Source organism: Pleuronectes platessa, chromosome 15 (genome assembly GCF_947347685.1).
Source record: "Pleuronectes platessa chromosome 15, fPlePla1.1, whole genome shotgun sequence".
Lineage (NCBI taxonomy): Eukaryota > Metazoa > Chordata > Actinopteri > Pleuronectiformes > Pleuronectidae > Pleuronectes > Pleuronectes platessa.
This window is the reverse complement of record NC_070640.1, coordinates 4,642,908-4,662,743: the sequence shown is the minus strand read 5'-3', so window position 1 is coordinate 4,662,743 and position 19,836 is coordinate 4,642,908. Positions and strand designations below refer to the sequence as shown.

The 19,836-nt window shown below is 43.6% G+C and overlaps 2 protein-coding genes across 2 annotated transcripts in view; one reads left to right on the top strand and one right to left on the bottom strand.

Annotated features, from left to right (window-relative positions):
- Positions 1 to 502: 502 nt before the first annotated feature.
- grm5a (glutamate receptor, metabotropic 5a) lies at positions 503 to 16,379 on the bottom strand. Its single transcript, XM_053441449.1, has 18 exons — positions 16,246 to 16,379; positions 15,178 to 15,482; positions 14,969 to 15,102; positions 13,446 to 13,707; positions 13,218 to 13,332; positions 12,349 to 12,598; positions 8,462 to 8,697; positions 8,198 to 8,319; positions 7,997 to 8,121; positions 7,717 to 7,885; positions 5,880 to 6,006; positions 5,374 to 5,491; positions 4,856 to 5,042; positions 3,562 to 3,720; positions 3,348 to 3,473; positions 2,759 to 2,941; positions 2,489 to 2,658; positions 503 to 1,403 (listed from the first exon to the last, which is right to left on the bottom strand). The coding sequence occupies exons 2-18, from the start codon at positions 15,403 to 15,405 to the stop codon at positions 503 to 505; spliced, it is 3,612 nt and encodes a 1,203-aa protein (XP_053297424.1). The 5' UTR covers positions 15,406 to 15,482; positions 16,246 to 16,379.
- Positions 16,380 to 19,544: 3,165 nt separating this feature from the next.
- LOC128457350 (tyrosinase-like) overlaps positions 19,545 to 19,836 on the top strand; it is a 627-nt gene continuing 335 nt past the window's right edge. The window contains exon 1 of the mRNA XM_053442001.1: positions 19,545 to 19,833. Coding sequence (XP_053297976.1) covers positions 19,545 to 19,833 — 289 coding nt within the window. The remainder of the gene's footprint in view (positions 19,834 to 19,836) is intronic.

Below are 19,836 nucleotides of genomic sequence, written 5' to 3'. Positions count from 1 at the left end.
CAAAATGCTTCAATCAAATGATCAGTAGTAAAAACATTAAATACGCAGAAAGTATACAGCAATGATACAAAGAATAAAAACAACCTGCGTTCATGAGAATATTAATGCAAAATATACAAATTAAATACAACTACCCTTATCATTCTAAAACCTGCACTTTCCTAGAATAAATCAAAGAATCCAAAGTAACACTGATCGTAAAGATTTGGTAAACTTCCTCCACTTATTACAGAATCAGTATTTTCTTTGGATTCTGAAAAGTTTAAAACAGAGTTAGAAACAAGAGTCAAAAGTCTGTAAAATGCCCAATTGTTTGTTCTGGTTCATCACTTGAAGACTAAACACTGCTCGGGTACTATTCTTAAAAAATAACAATTTAAACACTCAGAATATTCAAATGTAGAAACACAAGAGTTGGGTCCAGTCTGTTGTTCTTGCCCTGGAGGTTGAAATACTCCAGTTGGAGGGTGAACGAGGGAACAGAGGTGCAGGAGGAGCCGGTTCAGAGGGAGGACGAGCTCTGGCTGAAGTGTCTGAGCAGCAGCTGGTCGTACTCCGCCTCGGAGGCCGGGGACAGCGACGGGTCCGAGCTGCCGTCGGAGCTCAGAGATGAGTCCCTGAAGGGGGAGGGGGGCGTCAGAGCCACCAGCTCCTCCATGTCCTTCGCTCGCCTGCTGCTCACACAAGTCCCGGCCAGGTGCTCGTAAATCTTAGCCGCCGGTCGGTTCTCGCAGAACGTGGAAACAGCCGCTACCTCAGCGTAGGTGGTGACGGTGGAGGGGCCCTGCTTGCTCCTGGACGCCAGGTACTGCGGAGGGCCAGGGGCGGCGTCTGGATCTGCGGGGGTGGAATCAGGGGGGACCACGACTCCCCCCGGCAGCATCATGGTGTTGAGCTCACTGATGTTGGCGGTGAACCGGTTGACCACGCAGCTGATCTGGTCCATGATGGTGACGCCCTGGGTTTGACCGCCAAGCAACCCTGTGCCGATGTCGCCCATGCCCACAGGTATGATGCTGATGTCCCCACCGTCCGGTAAACCTTGGCTGCCGTCCCCTCCTCTCCTTCTGACCCCGGCAGCGTGCTCGGGTACGTAGGTGGGTAGAGCTTGGGGCTCCTCTCCCCCCTGGAGGCCCCTGGGCTTGGCTGCGTGCTGGCTGACGTCGAGCAGAGGGGACCGAGAGGGCGAGCAGGGGAAGGGCGGAGACACCTGGGGCTCCTCGTAGTGCTCGCTGACGGTGGCGTCCACGGGTAGATCTCCTCCTTTAGAGAACGGCTTGATGATGGCCGTCTGGTTCGCCTCCACTGGGTCTTTCTTCTTGACGTGGAACGACATCCTCTTCCACAGGTTCGGTCGGTAGCTGCGCTCACTCTTCGTCCAGGTCACTGATTTCCCATTGGCACTGGGAAACGAAGAAGAGGAGGATAATTAGTTAATTGAAAGGAAACTGTTAATCCGTAAACTCCTTGAAGAGATAACTGTGTGTGTTGTAGATGTGTTAACGCTGAGAAAAGAACCTCAACCATCTACCCTAAGGTCCATGTTCTACTTCTTATTCTAAGTGTTTCTTCCACCCCCCCCCCCCCCCCATTCTATAATTTGCTTTCTGTGTAATTTTACATTTTCCTCAATTTTCCCTTCATCTTCCCTGGAAGGAGAAATCCTTGAAGGCAGCGGCTCTCCTGTGGGAGGACTTAACCCAAATGAGGAAACCGTTTCTCAGCTCAGGGAGCAGTTTTTTTACTTGGCTTCACATTCCGCCTGTTGCTGTGGAACCAGCAGAGCTTTCATTTCTATACATGAGCCCATGGACAGAAACCATTAGCGGATGTGGGTGTACAGACTCTGTTGAGACTCTCAGTGCAGAAGATAAGTAGTTAGGCTGCCATGTCTCTTTCTGTCTGCAGCTGTCCTCTCTGAGCTCATTGTCCCCCTGTACCCGCAAATATACTAAATAGAATCTGTCGCTACCAAAAACATTAGTATTCATCCTGATAACATGAATTTGGAGTAAAAAAAACCAAACCTAACCCTAGATAACCTAGGAGTATGTGTTTAAATCTTGATGTGGATTTATACTATAGCATTTCTTTTTCTAGCACTTCAAAGATCACATGTCTTGTGTGGGTTTGTTCGTTTTTTAAAACACTATAACACTATCGTCAGCACTTTACCCATCTGTGTATATGTGTATATAATTGTCTCTGTTGGTCCTCATCGCTCCGAATAACACTAGATACTATCATCACTATTATTTATTGTTGCTCTTGTGTTGTTGTTATTTATTTTTATATTAACATGCCTGGTTTTTATTATTTTACAGTCGTGGAGGAGGCCTCGGAAGTCTATTTTTTCTTCTGTTTATGGATTTTAACCAATCAATTGTTTTAATGAGGGACTTTTGAACCCCAACCTCACCGCGAAGAGAAAGAACAAACCTGATCCTGCAAAAGGAGGTAATTTAATTGACTTGTGCCCCCCCCATACCTCACGTCCTCATGAGCAGAGCCACGGCGTCGAAACAAGTTGGCCATGCTGCTGGAGGGCTTGGTGGTCTTGGCAGCTTTCTTGGCGTCGCCCACGTGCATGCGCACCACCGTGGACGTGGTGAACGCACTGCGGACGTTTTTCTCCGGCTTGGCGAGCATGATGTAAACCTACCCATGAAAAAATAACCAACACCCAGCCATCAGATTACACATGAAGGCACCACAGAGATGATTCTGACTCTGTGAGAACGTGTTTCCCTATTCTTACCTTCGGGACAAACATGCAGCAGAGAGCCACGGTGGCGCTGAGGCTCACGCTGAAGCACATGGTGATGATCTTGTAGTTGGAGCCAAAGTAAATGGGGACAAAGGCCAGCCAGATGATGCAGGTGGTGTACATGGTGAAGGCGATGTACTTGGCCTCGTTAAAATTAGCCGGCACATTACGAGTCTGAGGGAGAAAAGGAGGAATTTGAGTTTTTATAAAGCAGCATCAAATGAAGCAGAAAGAAAAGACTAGAAAGAGCCTGAAGGCCAAACAGTCCCGTAATGAAAACTGACATATCTTCACTAGATCTGCACCAAATTGTACAAACTGATAAATACCAGTCCCTGTCTAACCACAGCTGATATATTTCATCCCAATCCATGAAATTTTCACTGAGAAATCAAAGAAGATGCTGGAATTGGCCCGTCTTTCACAATCTATAAGAAATAGTGCATCCTTCCATCATGTTTTGTGGAAATCTATCATAACCTTCGTCACAGAGGTGCAAATAAAACACATATACACCCTTAATAGAAAGTATATAACAGGACAGGTTGTGTTTTATTAACTGTTGCAATGCTGGCGTTACCTTGAAGGCGTAGAAGGTGCAGCTGAGGATGAGCAGCCCATTGTAGCCCAGCGGCGCCACCACCCCGATAGTGGTCAGATTACAGATCAGGTGCACCTCTCGGATACTGGGGTAGTCGAAGATCACCTGGTGGGAGACACGGGTCATTCTACGTGGATAACACACATGTGAGTGAACAATTACCCAACACACACACACAGAGACACACACATACCTGTGGTGGCTCTATGACAAGAAGAGTCACAATAATCCCCAGCTGAAGCAGGATGAGTAGGAAGGCGATGACCAACTGTGCGCAGGCGGACATGAAGCGAGGTTTCTTGGTGCAGATCTTCTTCTTGCTGCCTGCCAGGATCCGAGCTATACGGTTGGTCTGGGTATAAATAGATCAAATGGTTATGCTGGTAGGCGTCACTTATAATACAGCTCGCTCTGATTCATAACAGCAACCCCCCCCCCCCCTCCCCCTTTCTGTCCGTCCTCAGATCTTAAACATCAACCTCAGCCCACACACAGATACGTGTATCATGCCTTCCATTTACAGTTGGACATCACCCCATCTCTGACAGGAGCTCCTCTGCTCCTGCTCCTGCTCCTGCTCTTCTCCTCAGACGCCCTTCTCCTCATGGTTTAAGGTTAAGGACATTGGTGACCACTAGATGTCGGACTAGAGCAATCGCATATTGGACCAAAACAAATGCTTTGCTGGTTATAAAGGAAGAGGAGGGACTCAGGTTTTCTGGTATATTAATGTTTAAAATCCTCGCGATAGAAAGTGAAACACATGAAACAACAACAATAATAGTGATACAAATATTTCTACACTCGCTCCTCAGACAAAGGCACTGACATATACTGTAGTAAACTATAGTTTTCCACCTCCTCTGTAACTATATGTGATGAAATATATGAATCATCTTCAGCAGCTACTGTTACAGAAGATTTTACACTCTGGTTCAGCCGACCTCTGAACCCTCTTTTCAAGAGCATCTTGATCCCAACATCCTGTTACACATGGAAGTGCGTCAGAAAATAAAACATGTTTAATCAAACCTTTAATGAAAGTGGGTCTAGATGACCTGTCACCTTTAGGAGTACTTTCAACCTTTTTAAAGTTTAAATCATCCCGTGTTCAGTTTTCTATTAAATACAGAGGAGTTCTCCTGTGGAAGGTAAATGTGAATTTAACAGATTCCACGGTGTCATTGTTCATGGTCGAAAAAACATTTGATTTGCAATAAAATTTTTTTCTTCTATTTACATTGTAGATATAATCTGTATTTATTTTCCTGTTATACTAGTATATGTCCAATTTTCTATTGAGAACTATTATATAACGCATATCGATGATGTAGCATTAAAAGCAATAAGTGCTTCGTATTTACCATTACAGTTAATTAAACAGAAGCTGATATTGAAATCACTTCATTCAGGAAGTGAAACTAAATGACTCGAAATGTTTGAACGTTTGTTTCTCTGTCTCATAAGGAATCAGAGGCGGGCAGCACCTTGGTGACCAGGGCGGAGTAGCTCATGGCCGGGGACAGGCCGATGCCGAGCCGCTGCAGGTAGCAGTAGATGATGTGGGGCTTGGCGATGAGACTGAAGGTGCACAGGTAGCCCAGACATATTCCAGCCAGGATGATGTAGCAGAGCTCCCGACTGGACGACTTGACCACGGGGGTGTCCGAAAATCTGCAGAATGAGGGAAAGTCAATCTACTGCAGATTGGCTGAAAATAGTAAAATGAGTAATTGGATCAGAAAAAGCTCAAGTTTTGCCTTAAAAGTGCCACAAATTTCTTGTTGTACAAAACCATTTGGAAAAGATATGAAAAATATATCATATAACTATTTTAAACCTTGAAACAGCAGCTTCAGAATAAGTAGCTCAGTTAAAAAGACTTAGAAGTAATTAACAACCAGAGCTTATCTCCAATATTCAGCAGAAAACCTTTAATCTTAAAATATGAAGAATTCGTGCATTTTTAAGTTGTGTGTTCACTGTGGATGAAGAATATAATTACTTGATAAATACTGAAGTAACAAAAAGTGTGGCCATGAGGCCCAGACAGGAGAAGACCACGGCAGCGATGGGCTCTGGATCCCCCCACCGCACGTACTGCACCTGGATCCGCTCACAACCTTCAGGGATACAGAGAGAAAACTTTTGATTGGCTCTGAAAGTTTGATAGTGAAAGAATGTGAATTCAAAGAATAATTTATTCATTATGTGTAAAACCTTCAGTGTGTGGGCTCATCAGAAGTGAGGCACATATATAGAGAAACACTAAAGAGATCTGCAAAATGGAAAACTGCTGTTCTCACATGGAAAATACAAACCAAATAAAGTGTTTAAGCATGAGATACTTAATAGTGGGAATATATTTACAGTATATACACAATATATGTTTGTTTCTAAAAGGGGAGGAGAGGGGTTTCAAATAGTATTCGCAGATTTTGGAGTTAAGAAATCTAAGCTTCGGCCAAATCCTTAGTTTATTCCAAGCGGAGACATAAAGAAAGTGTTTACCGGTGAGGTCGTCCGTCGGCCAGGAGCCCAGGACACAAGCACGACAAGTGTACTCGTCAAACACAAACTCATTGTCCTTGCAGGGAGTGCAAGTCCAGCAGCAGCTCACCTCTCCTTTACGGATCACCTGGACACACACACACACACAGACACACACACACACTCAGTAACACGAAGGGGCAGAAAGGTCTCAAAGCTCCAATGGCCCTCTCCTGTAACTAATCTTACACTGTGTTCGCCCTGTAAGCAAAGGAATGAGGATTTCTTCGTCAGGGGATCCGAGGAAGATGAGGGTTTATACTGTAGAATCTCACTGGACCTCATTAGTGAGAAAGAAGTTCCTTTGCCTCAGCAGAGCTTCACTGGAGAGTCACAGTATGAACCAAGTTGTTTTCACATAGAACTGTGATTTCTGATCTCCAGGGCAGTGTCAATCAGGTTTTATTACACTGCAGATGTTGTAAATAGATAAACTTAGGGAGAGAATATGAGAGGTTATGTTTATTACTTGCTTTTATTTACCAGTCTATCAATGCCCACGTGTATTTATGCCATATCCCACAGAGAGAGGTGCTTTTTAAACAACGTAAAAAACAAAGCTTAATAATGTAATCATCTTTTTAAGAAAGTAACAATTGTGTTTAAGTACAACTTTGAAGTATTCCATTTCGGAGTAACTGTAAATACAGTATAGTGTTCCACAGATACAGTCACTACTCACTTTAGAAATTCATATTTTAAAAAGTATAATGTGCAAATAAAATATGACACACTCCACCTCAACCAATTTACACAAAAATACCATTTGTATATTATAATATCAGTCCGGGAGACTCTTCCACAGTAACAAATACGGGCAATACGTTTTAAAAATGTATATTTATTATAATATTGCCCCCTAATTCATAGGATTACCTTTTTAATCTTGCTTTAAATTCAGCATCGTTATGATTTTATCTTGTTTAATTGTATAGTGTAGTGTTTCATCGTTTTTCCTTCACTATTGAAAAGCATGTTGCCTGAACTCCTGTATATCTCTGACTGTGATTAAGAAAATAGGAAACAGAGTGATGGTGTTATTGGGTATTACAGGGTTGGGGTCTATGTCCTGAACTTATGGGCCTAGCAGATCTTCTCCAAACCTTACGAGTCTGGAGTTTTGAATTCCCTTCAAGTTGTCACACACACAGGGAGTCCTTGTGACGTGTGTGGGGTTTAATGTTTGAGACTTTCGGGATGATGAGAAGGAGACCAGCCAGGTTGTTCTCAGAGATGTTGAGAGGCTGAAGGGAGTTAGAGGAGCCCAGATGGGAGAGGATGAAAGTCTGAACAAAGAGGTTCACTCAGTCCCTGGTGGAGAACTCAAAGATCTGATTGGACCCGTGTTGAGGTTTTAACCAAGTGGGATCTGTGTGGGTCCTGTTTGATATATTCACTGGTGTAAGAAACCACGTGTTGGGGATTATCACAGAAACTACATCTATCTATTTATCATCCATCCATCCATCCATCTATCTATAGATCTATCCCTTAGAGGGTGGATTGCTGATGAGATATACTTTTACTTGCATGGTTTTATTTTAAATTTGATTACAATTTTCATATATTTAGTAACAATTATGATAAAATACGATTGATTGTCTTGCAGCCCCCTGGAGGAATCAACTGCTAGTTTGGGAACCATTGATTTAGATAAAGGCTAATTATTGCTCTATTGTTTGCATGCAAATATAATTACATGTTCTGTTACCTTTGTCACTTAAATGATGGATTTCATCTACGTTGTTGGTTTTGCATCACATTTGTCCCAGCTATGAAAAGCTCTGTGCACACGTACCTTGATCTGTGCCTTCTGGCAGGGCTCCGAGCAGACTGACTGGATGACCTCGCTGTTGTTGCTCCAGATTTCCTCATCATTCATCTTTAAGCCGCCTTGATCCCAGCTCCCCACGTGGATGTAAGAATACTCATCCTCGCCGATGTGCTTGAAGTTCATGATTTCATACCTGAGGCACACAAACCCGGTTTGCATGAGACAGCACATGCACACCTTCAATGTTTTCTTTCTACTTCTTAGTTTCCTTTTCTTTTCCTCCTCCCCCCGGTTCAATCCTCACCTGCCCGGAGAGTCTCCGTTCTGGTCGAAGAGGATGATCTCCCCGGAAACACCAGTAAAGTTGGTTTTCATCAGGAAATCCAGCAGCTTCTGGCCATCGATGGGTCTCATGGACTCACACAGACCCTGGAGAAAAGTCACAGAGTCAATACTTTCATGCTCAATGTGAAACCACAAATGTGACTGATATTTATGACTATACCTTGTATCCTGGACAGAGAGACTGCTGCATGGCATGTAGGCCATACGCCATGGAATAGATGGCATTAATGACAAAGCCCATCTTGGTGTCTTGGGCATACTGATGACGCAGAGACTCTCTCCCTGTGGAGAACAGAGACCTGCTCATAAGAAGAAACCAATCACCACAATCTGTGTAATCTAGATTAACAGCCCAACCCTTTAAACCAGACTGGATGACGTGTGAAGCGTGCGTGAGGTCGTGTGATCTCTGTGTTGTACTAACAGGTGCAGGTGCGGTTGAACGCGGTGTTCTCCAGCGGATGACCCCTCAGCCGGCACTGGAAGCGGTGCTGCCAGAACTCAGGGAACCAGGGGTTCCTCTGGTTGGCGTCCGGCTTCAGGTTCAGGTAATAATCATCGAACCAGGTCACGTACGCAGACTTGAGCTTGATGGTGATTCCGCCGGCTGCCTCCCTCTGGTATCCGTCTGTGACGTCGTACCGGTCGGCCCAGCCGTCACTGCCCAGGAGGAGGAGAGAGGCAGAGCAGGAAAAAGATGCATCAGGTTACTGGAGTCAGGATTTTTATTTCTCTGAATCTATTGATTAAATCTGCCATTTATCACAGACATGGCCTTTAGAACAGAGACATGTTTTTAAGGTCTCTCTCATTTATCTTTCATTGCTCACATCGCCAAGTGAAATGCAGCACAGACCTCAGAGCTGAGGAGTGGAAACATCATCAGGATTATGAAGTTGAACTTTCACCTCTTGTGTTTATACCTGGTTCACAATTAATTTACCAAAAGCACATTATTTTTAACAGATTTCCAGGGAATAATTCATGTGTCTTGATAATGAAAATATTTCCCAGTATTAAATCAATCGGTGATGTGTGTATGTGTCCGCTGAGCACCACTCTAATGGTTTTATAGAATATAAGTGGCACTTGGCCAGTAGAATAGTAGAATAATCGCACTCTCAGGTTGATAAAAATAGAAAGTATTTGCCCAAATATCCAATATGAAAGAATTGTGGATATGTTGAATTATGTGCATGTGCAGAGATGCTTTGTGATGAACCTCCAGGGATCAGAGGTCGATGAAGATGAGAGAACTTTGCCTCGTTGGGAGAGAAACACCTGCTGTGTCTTTTAAAACTGTGTTGAGTTGAATGATTGTTTAAATATGTGTCACTGGATTGATTAGATCTCTGTCGGCTCATTATCTGCAAGGTCCATTGAGACGCTGCTGTAAAGAAGAACATGTGGATTCGCTTGAGTTTGATAACATGTCTAAATTATAAATGCTAATTGTATGATTGATTATTAAGTTTACAGAAAAGCACCTTCTGACGAGAGTTACAGGCGGATTCCTATCAAACCAGACAAACACCACCAGCGTCTGCAGACATCTGATCTGCTGCTTATTCAAAAACACACCGTGGGCTCCGATCCAATAAGCTGTGATCAGTGAACCGTCTGAAAAGGTTTCTGTTCCGTCTATTATTATCTCTCCCTCCGGACACTGGTCTACAATCAACCCAAACAGGAGTGTGATTAAACCTCCACACATGTGCACACATGTAAACACGCTCACCTCGCTGACACACACAATCGCACTCTTCTATTTCTGACCGACAAAGGGAGAAAAGCATAAGAAGTCGGGTTTTTTTTCTGAAAACTTCGCTAAGCGAGCCAGAGTTACACAACAGCAGCGTGGGCGTTCCATGAAGCCGGGTTGAGGTAGGAGATCATTTCATAACACATCCTTAGAGGAGCGAGCGCAGAAACTGAACGCTGGCATGAAAACAGGCAGGGCTGGATATGAAAAGCATGCAGGGCTTTGACTCGGGATAGTTTGAATCACTCCAGAACGAGAGCTCGGAAGCCCACACAGCGACCTGGGAGGGCAGCGTGCTGGAGATGCAGCTCCACCACCTACGAGCCTGAAGACACACAAGGGCTCTCGTTTCAACTCGTATGGCACAATAATAGCTGAGTTTCCATCTGAGTGGACACTTTACAGCCCTGCAGCTCCTGGACCAGCGTCCGATTTCTAAAATGAACCAAAATATCAAAGGAGAGAAAAATGAAACAGTTGTCTGAACGGAGGAGAGGAACACGCGTTCCCACGACCTGCGATTCCTCGGCTGCTGTGGTTCCGACAAAGTCAGGTGAGCACAAATGAAAGTGCTCAGAAGCCGCTACAGGGGAACATGTTGCTTTAGTTGAAGCCCAAAAATGTAGCTGGTTGGAGAAGAGCTCGGATACACACCACAGTGTAAACCCTGCAGAGGAGGGGAGCTGGTCATGGTTGGTAGTGAGGGAAAAGGATGAAGTGGAAATAATTTGAATGCAGAAGGTCATGGGAGTAGATACCTCAGCTGAGGCCCGACAGTCCCAATATTATCACATTTAAATTCACCAGGTCTAGATATTTGTTTGGATCCATATTCGTAAATATGCTCCATGAATTATTCTGTCTCACAATCCAGATTCACACCTGAATTTAATGTTTATACCGATGTCTTGCAGGTTTAATGTTGGTACAATGTTCACTGAGGTTTTCCAATTAGCTTTAAAACACAGCACACAGGCTGATGGGCAGGTCATTAGTTTTGCAGAAACTGGACATGAGTTATAGTTGTTCAGCACAAAAAGGTTTAAGAGCAGATTTGGATTCAAGTCAGGATGGTTGATCATCTGAGGACCACGAATTTCTACACAGCATGATAATAGCAATCCAACCAATAGCTGTAAAGACTGGAATCTAAGTGCTCCACCATCCCCCCCGAGCCACATACAACAGGGTATGTATCATCTGCTCCCTCAGATACCTCAACTCTCTCTTTCTATAAGTGGGAGCTCAGAATACATCGCATGAACACACACATGTATATCACACATCCTCCAGGCTCACACGGTTTGTGCAGGTAACAAACTGGATTAACAACGAAGCTGCCAACACACTGAGATCAGAACATAATAATCACAACTCAAACCTTACAACCCTTCGTCTTCATCTGCACAGCTTTACAAATGAACAATGATTCACAACATATACATTATTACACATGAAAATGGATTCTAGAGCTTGTTTTTCTCAGAGCTTTTTTCGGTAATATGTAGTTCAAGGTTATTTCCTGTTTCCTGCTGTCAGATTTGAGCGACAGCCTACATATGTGGCTCCTAATGAGGAAAGGCATTTATAGAACAGCATGCAGGGAGGAGAGCGAGCCAGAGAGCTAAACCTTAAAATAAAACCTTATTCTCAGAGAGGCTGAGTCCTCCTGATAAATCAACCCCCTCTTATTTTCCCTTCCCTCATGTTTTTAATTGCACACGTTCTCTCCTGCACACTATGCCCAGTCGTTAACATCTTCCCTGTTTAAAGTAACAGCAATGATCCAATACATAGCATGCAGAAATATGAACAGGGGTATTTCAACAATGTCATATTCTGAAGGATGGAGTGGGATGTTGCATATAATCACATTCTCATAAAGCATCCCTGCTTTATCTATTAACTGTCTATTTTTAAATCTATCTATGATTCTATATGATATGCAGCTAGACCTCGTTTTCTTGAATTTAATGTTAGAACTACCAATAACACTATTAATATTGATTTGTCATAATTTTTCTGTATTTATCTATATAATCTATCAGATTTCTGGGCGTGAATATGCCTGAAAATGACGTTTCTTGATGAAAAATGTTCTTGCAGACGAGACTCAGCTGCTCTAATAAAACGTCTGCATGAGTGAACCATATTTGGAGCAGTAAATAAACACAGAGCAGCCTAAACTACAGTTTCTCAATAACAAATGGTAATAATAATCTAATTTAATCTGATTTCATGATCATAACACAGTGTTACTGTCATATAAATACAAAAGGAGTTCTTGAAAAAGATACCTTGAGTTTCCTGGATCACCGTGAAGTCGAGGGATGCGATGAAGATGATAACAAGGATGATGATGATGAAAAAGATGGCTGCCATGACAACAAACACACCTTGTCTGATGATGTCAAGCATCTGAAGAAAATCTGGATCGAAAATCAATGCATGACACTGAGACCCCTGATGCACGAATCATTTAGACCTCTTATAATCAAAGCAGAAACAGGATAAGAAATCCACTTATGATACAAAGATTGGCTTCTCACCTTCCGACCAGCAGGAACTCTCCCACCAGGCCCTGTCGCCTCATGGCCATGAGAATCCCCCGGACCGTCATGCCCTCACAGAAGCAGGCCACCACCCGGGCTTTGGGCAGGTGGGCTCGGAGTTTCTGCAGCAGCTTGTCGAAGCTGCGCTCCCCTGCGTTGCTGTAGATCTTGTCCGAGTGGGCGATGCAGATTCCTTCCTTAGCTGCCATGTCTTTAAAGGCCTCCATACCGCTCTCTCCATAGTTACCTGTGGACGGAAATGGATTGTTGCTCATAATACACAAACCCCCAGTGTTCTGCTACCTTGTGCTTTAGAATTTAAAATTAAAAACACAAACTGCACACAGGACACACAGATGCCATGCAGCCCAACGCTGGAGAATCTGATGATTTAGTCTCTGTTATGGGAACTGTCAGGGGGGAGACTCCTCTGTTTGTGCTGGAAATGAGGTCACCTAGTTTCTGTGGCTTTGCAAGTTTACTCTCAGTCTCAGCACGACGCTGTTTGAGGCATCGTCTTCTCTGCTTCATGTGAGGTGACTTATTTCTCAAGTCATAACAGAGCCCCAATTTCTTTTAAACTCTAATTTGACCTCAATTCATCCCCCTCTGTCTGATGATGCAGCCGTTTCTGACTTCCTCTATAAATATTGGTTAATATTTATTTCCTCTCTTCTGAAAATCCTTTTTACCTGCAGGGGATATCTGTTTCTTTGAGGTAAGAGTTGAAGATCAGACTTATATCTCCATATGAAAATATGACAAATAAAACAATCATCAAATAGGGTAACTGTTCTTTTAAATGATACATTTAAAGCAGCAAAACACAAACACACAAACACACACACAGACACACACAGTCGTACCCTCTGTGTGTATTGCGGACACGTAGCTCCAGTTGTATCTCTTGACGATGTCGACCATGGCTCTGGCCTGTTGCATGTCTGATGGCACCACCCTCATGAAATATTTAAACAGGCTCTGTGGGGACAAATTGACATGTGGATGGATGGATGGATAGATGGATGGATTCGATGGATGGATGGATGGATGGATGGATGGATGGATGTTTGATGTCCATGCACTGGTCCTACCTTGTCACTCAGATCCATGCTGGTGGCGGAGTAGGCGATCTGTGGGATGTTGAAGAGCTGCAGGAGGTTCTGCACCTGGATGGCCACGGAGCTGGACCCGGGTCCGATCAGACCCACGATGGGCTTCTTCCCCTGGGGCAGCGGGCTCCCTGCCTCTGCCACACACTTGCCCTGGCTCTCCTCCTCCTCGTTGGACACCAGAGTGTCCCGAATAAACTCGATGCTCTGCTCCAGAGCCACAGCAGAGTGCCAGCACGAGTCCCTGGTGTGGGCAGATTAAGTTCACGTTGTTGTCTTGGCGAGCGAGGCGGGAATAAGAGGTGATGATCGCCTGGAGAAGCCAGTTGGATGCTCACACAGCCTGTGCCTCATGCTTTTGAAAAGTCCACTTACATTTTAGTACATATAGCTCTGTAATTACCTCAGTCAAAGGGGTTATGTAGTTACCTCTATCTGTTTGTTTGTTGGTTGGTTTGTTCGAAATTAAGTTTACGCAAAAACGACTCTGTATCCACATATAAAGATTTGCTTTAGTTGAATGATTTTCATCCAGAAAGGACCAAAACTTCTCAATGAATTTCCACAAAACTTGGTCCAAGGTTGGGACACGGGTCAAGGAAGAAGCAATTGAATGTTGGCGTAGATGTGGAGAAAGGAACTGATCATGGAATTTCACCTTTTTGACCTTTGTCTTTATTTCTCAGAGAATAATTCATGGGTCTTGATGATTAAAGGACTATTGGGCCTTGGCAGAAGATTGTGTCTCACTGAGTATCTTTCTAGTTTCATCAGGGTGAGTGAGTCAAATCAAGCTGGAATGTTTCAAAGTATTTTAGTTCAAAAATCCCTTTTTGTGCCAAGAGACTTTCTGGTAATTAGGTTTGTCAGCCTCCATATTAGCTTCAGCTGAACTTTAGAATGGCTTTTGTAGACAACATTTGGCCCCTCGTTTCTCAAAGCTTGGATCAATACGCCCTCAGCCATCGACTTCTCCAGCACAAACCCTTTAGGTTATAGAGTTATGCTTTTTAAGGCGATATCTCCTCCCGTCTTTTGCCTGCGTCGGAAATTCCCATTTGCTGCCTCTCTGGTTTGCACAACATGTATTTTCTCTTCGTGTCTTGTGTCCTGATTCCTGCAGCCACCGTTCGGTCTGTAGTCAGCGATCTTCAGTGGAAGTTTGCCTCCAATCTGTCCTCCCCTGCTGCCGACTGCCACCTCCCCCATTTACTCCCAGACCCTCGGCTCATTAATAGCTCCATAAACACTCCGTCTGTCTTATTGTGTCTCTTTCCCGTTCGAATCACAAACACCCTCTGTCGCACAGATTTTAACACCCAATTAAAGCAACATTTCTTCATATTATTTGACTATGACAGAAACAAATCTTGATGTGCCAGTTATCACAGCTTTTTATATCTTTTAGAGACAAACAAAACCAATGGTCCTCAGTGCATGGTTGGAATTTTAATTAAAATACACACACAATGTATCAGGATGTGATTGTGTGATTGGTGTCTGACCTGATCTCGCAGCCCAAGGTGATATTGGGGAGGATAGTGGGGTCTGCATTGATTCGATCCAGCGTGTTCATCATGGCCTCGACCCTCTGGATCCCATACTGCTCCCTCACTGCACCACACTTCCTCTCGTGGACCTGAGCGAAACGTAACGTGTATATTTATCACGTGTACACGAGGAGAAATTGATCAAACGTAAAACCAGCAGGTACCTTATCTGCAGGTGGTTGGTGGTGCACTGAGAACAGAGCTCCTATAATGATGTCCCCGGGGATGTGAGCCAGAACCCGTCTCTCCGTGTTCTGGCCGTTGACCCCGACCAGCTCCTTCAGGCCGAGCCAGCTCAGATCCGACCCCAGCAGCACGACCAGAGCCAACAACCTGACGTGAAACCCTGGTCCGCTCCCCATCCTCGTGTTGCTCCTCACACCTGCTGCCATCCTCTCACAGCTGAGGCTCTGATGAATGGGCTGTCTTCGGCTTGGTGCTTGTAGTTCCAGGGGTAAAGGTTCGATTCCTGCCGCAAAAAGGATCGGGACATAAGGAGAATGGGCTTGGTGTTTCAGGAGTTGCTCATAGGCAACTGGAATTGCATGTGTGATCATCTTTACAGGTAAACTCACTGTATCAATGACTATCAATCACGATCAATGAACAATGCACTAAGCAGTGGCGGATCTAGGGTTTTTCTAAATCAGGGGCCATGCAGGGGCCACTGAGGGGGGGACAATTACATGTCGAACATCCATGCACATTTCCTGATTTAGCTAGTTGCACATTTAAGTCATTTGGTGTTTAATGATCGCTCTACGGTTCTGAGAAGAGAAACACATCATTGACTATATTTAGAAAAATTGCTCCTTGTTCAAGCACATTGTTGTAAACCAGAAAATCGTGATAAATTGTCATATCTATTCTTAGTAAGTGTTTTTTTTTACGATTTCTGATGGAACAGGGGCCCCAGACCCGCCCCCCCCCCCCCCCCCCCAACCCCCCCGGCCTCGCCCCTGGATCCGCCCCCGACACTAAGAAGTCCATTTCAGCCAAGTTGGTATTTCAGGTGAAATGATAAAACATTTGAAATTGAGGAAAAGAAGAAACTGATATCGACAAACCTACAAGAAAAAATGATTTCAAGTTGCTGCCATGGTGATGAAATGATGTTGCAGGAGCGTCGAGCCACTTGGTGAAACTGAAGAATGCATTAACGATCCATATACAAAGCTCACTTGTAAAGTCATCGTTGTGCGCTTCACATAATTCAACGAACTTGATCCTACCTGTTTTGTGCCAGTTGCCTCGCAGGTGTCATTCCGTCTGAGAGCGTCTCCATCACTGAGGAGAAGAAACGCTCCGGCTGCAGCTTCTCTCTCTCTCTCTCTGCAGCTCAGCCTGGTGCCTGGCTACAGCAAACTGCAAATAGCAGCAGATGATACAGTCCGTTATTGGAACATGTTACTTACTGACGCACACGGCTGCCCCCCCTCCCTCCTCTCTCTCCTCTTCCTCCTCCTCTTCCTCCTCCTCATCCTCCTCCTCCTCCTCCTCTTAAACAGTGGCAAGCGTGCAGCATCCACAGCGACTGCATCTGTGAAAAGCTCCATGAGGCGAAGCCACAAAGACACATTGTAGAATATGAGGAGAATAACACAAACATGTGAGGAAGCAAATGACGACTAAGGGGTGAGAATTCATATAATTAGATGTCAACAACAATTTTTTCTGTTTTTTTTTTCATTATTTTTTTACCGTTTTGTTGTGACCCCAATTATTTTTTGACTCACGCTTTTCATGACATTTTAATAACATTTATTTACATTTATTTACAAGAAACTATGGCCGTTTTTATGTTATCTACAGGTTGACAAACTGTACACACATATTTGCAGTAAGCAAAAATATATTCTTTTAATTCCTTGCACTTTAAATGTGTATGTGCATCATTTGAAAGGTTTTTGCATCGTTGTTTTTTTTTACATTTTCTTAAATTCAATGCATAAAACAAACATCTGTTATCAAGCAGATTTAAAATTACAGAAGAGAACCAGGGCCAGACTTAAGGAAAAGTACAACGTCAGAACGTTGAACATACATTTTATTGAAATCAGAAAATCTATATTAAGAATAAGAATGTTGAGAATAAACTAGATATTTGACGATTAAAGTTGAACCTTTAAGTTTACATATTAAGATACTAACGTTTCCAAGTGATACCTTGTGTGGATCAGCTGATGGAAACATTCATAATCAAGGTTTGTAACAAGTACATTTTTCATCTTTGAGAGCATTGAAGCAGTGGATTTTTCTTCATGTGGATTAAGATGAAGCATCAGATTAACACTTCAGTCGTTGTAAACTTTCAATGAGAAGGGAAAGTTACATTTAACATCCAGTTTCAATACGTCCAGTAAAGAGAAAGAGTCTCAACACCGTCACTTTCAAATCCAAATGGCAAAAACTGAAGAGACATGTTATTCTGAGGCCGACCCTCCTGTGCTCCAGGTTGATATGACCCGCTCTGCTGTTTATAACCTAAAAAACATAAACTCCATATCTACTCAGCTCGATGCATCACGGCTTTTCATTAAATCTGTCGCTGCCGTCTGTTTGCTCAAAGACACGTGGGCCGGGTCAAATGGAAAATAACAGAGACCACAAGATGGAATGAGGTTTTTAAAATAAATTGGACTTTCATGCACCTCCACTGAATCGCTCCCCCTCTTTGCTTTAGGTCACACCGACTCAGAACATAATCAAAGGTCGGTATGTTATTGTGTGTAAAAAAAAAAGATTCTAACGTCACAAAGATCAAGCGATTAAGATGAAAAGCAGTAGATCATTGTCGTAAGTATCAAAGGACAAACTCGTGATTTGGAAATATGATTGATTTTAAATGCAAGTTTACAAGTCTATGCACATTCCATGTTTTAATAAACTGTAATATCCCTCATTTTATTAATATCTTACATTTCGTCTCATGAGTTGTTGTTGAGTATGAACATGTATATTCTCTCTTCTCTCTTTTCTCTGTCCCTGTTAAATGAATTAACAAATAATTGTAGACGATTGGATACAACTATTGAATTAAATATGTTTATGAACAAGATGGAAAATCCTGTATACGTGTGGTTCAGCTGATTCAGTGTAATATCCTGCTTTAACTTACAGAGCATACAACACAGGTACAACAAATCCATCTACAGAGGAGGTGATCGTCTACATCAATCTGATTCATTCACATTTAATAGTTCCAACCCAGATCTGTTGACGCTCCAGATATGATCGGATATGTGAGATGTTTCTTAGAAAGCTCAGAAGAATGCTTTTCATGAAGACCCGTGGTACAACAACAAAAACATCTTTGTTGCTGGCTATTCTTTGAAAGACTAATAAAACAGAGGTCAGATGTGTGACTGACGATGTGTCCTTCTGGTTCATGAGAATGAAGATGGAGGGTTTTACTTAGAATTTTTCCGATTTTGTCAATTTGCCTGAAGAGAAAACAAGCTACAGCTGAGGTGAACTGTCCTTTGTGGAGAGAGGATTTCATCAGACGCAGGGACATGGCCCCCTCTGGTGGACACTCCCTCTGCTGCCCTGAGCGTTATGTCCTGTGATCATTAAAGTGTGGATTGAAGGCCTCATGTTTTGTCAGTCATGTGAGATACTGGTTCCCAGAAGGTGTCAAACACTTTAAAGTTCTCTTCTGACAAACAGACGGACCGGAAATACCTTTGAGCCCAGAATTCACTGCAAAACAGCAAATTAAAAAACTTTGACTTTGAAACAAATCAACTCTTTTAATTAATCAATTATAAATCTCTGCATTTCAACAGGGGCTCGTTTTCAATCAGATCATACCCGGTGTCAGTATTCTGAAGTTTACTCATTTAACAACCTTACAACTTCATCTCCTGTTATATTAGGGGTAAGTGTATAATACAGTATACTTCGCATATTGTTCATTTGAGTTGTTGATATATATATATATAATAATAAGATAATATAATATGACAACATGGCTGATTATCTCTCTCCTCACGCTGATGTCCCTGTCTCTCTGTGGACCCAGAATTATCACGGTGGTTTTCATCCCATAATGCCAGGAATAACAGTTTGCTTTATTTGTGGCTGTGTGTGTCTGTTTGTGTGTGTGTTTGTGTAGAGTTAAATGCCTGTTTTCCGCTCAATTAACAAAATAAGAGTCTATAATGAGGTGATATGTTGCCTATTCATTTGAATGGTATCATCAGGCAAATAACACATTTTCATTAAAGCTCATTAAGATTGAAAAACTCCACTGAATATGCTCAAATGTCATTATATGTAACTTCTTTCTTCTTGGGCTGCAGTTTGCTTTCGGGCTGATTTCCACACACATCAAGTGAGCTTCAGCCTGAGGTCATGCAGCATGTGACCGGCTCCACACAGAGAGAGGGGGGGGGGGGGGGGGTGCACTGCAGAAATCCCTCAAGTATTTAACCCTGAGAATGCATCACATGGGCTCCAACACTTTGGCTCTAATTCCCCTGCGCTTGCCCGTATTCACCGTGTCCAAAGCGTGAACCCCCCGGTTGTGATGTCGCTTCTGATGGTCATCACCTTCATGTTGTGTGTGGCGCCCGGCTGTGCGCAGTTCCCTCGGCCGTGCGCCACCCGGGAAGCTTTACGCACCAAGGAGTGCTGCCCGCCATGGGACGGGGACGGCTCGCCCTGCGGAGCCAGCTCGGGCCGGGGCTCCTGCGAGGACGTGGAGGTGTCGCAGCAGCCTGACGGGCCGCAGTACCCCTTCTCCGGGGTGGATGACAGGGAGAAGTGGCCCCTGGTGTTCTACAACCGGACGTGCCAGTGCGCAGGGAACTTCATGGGCT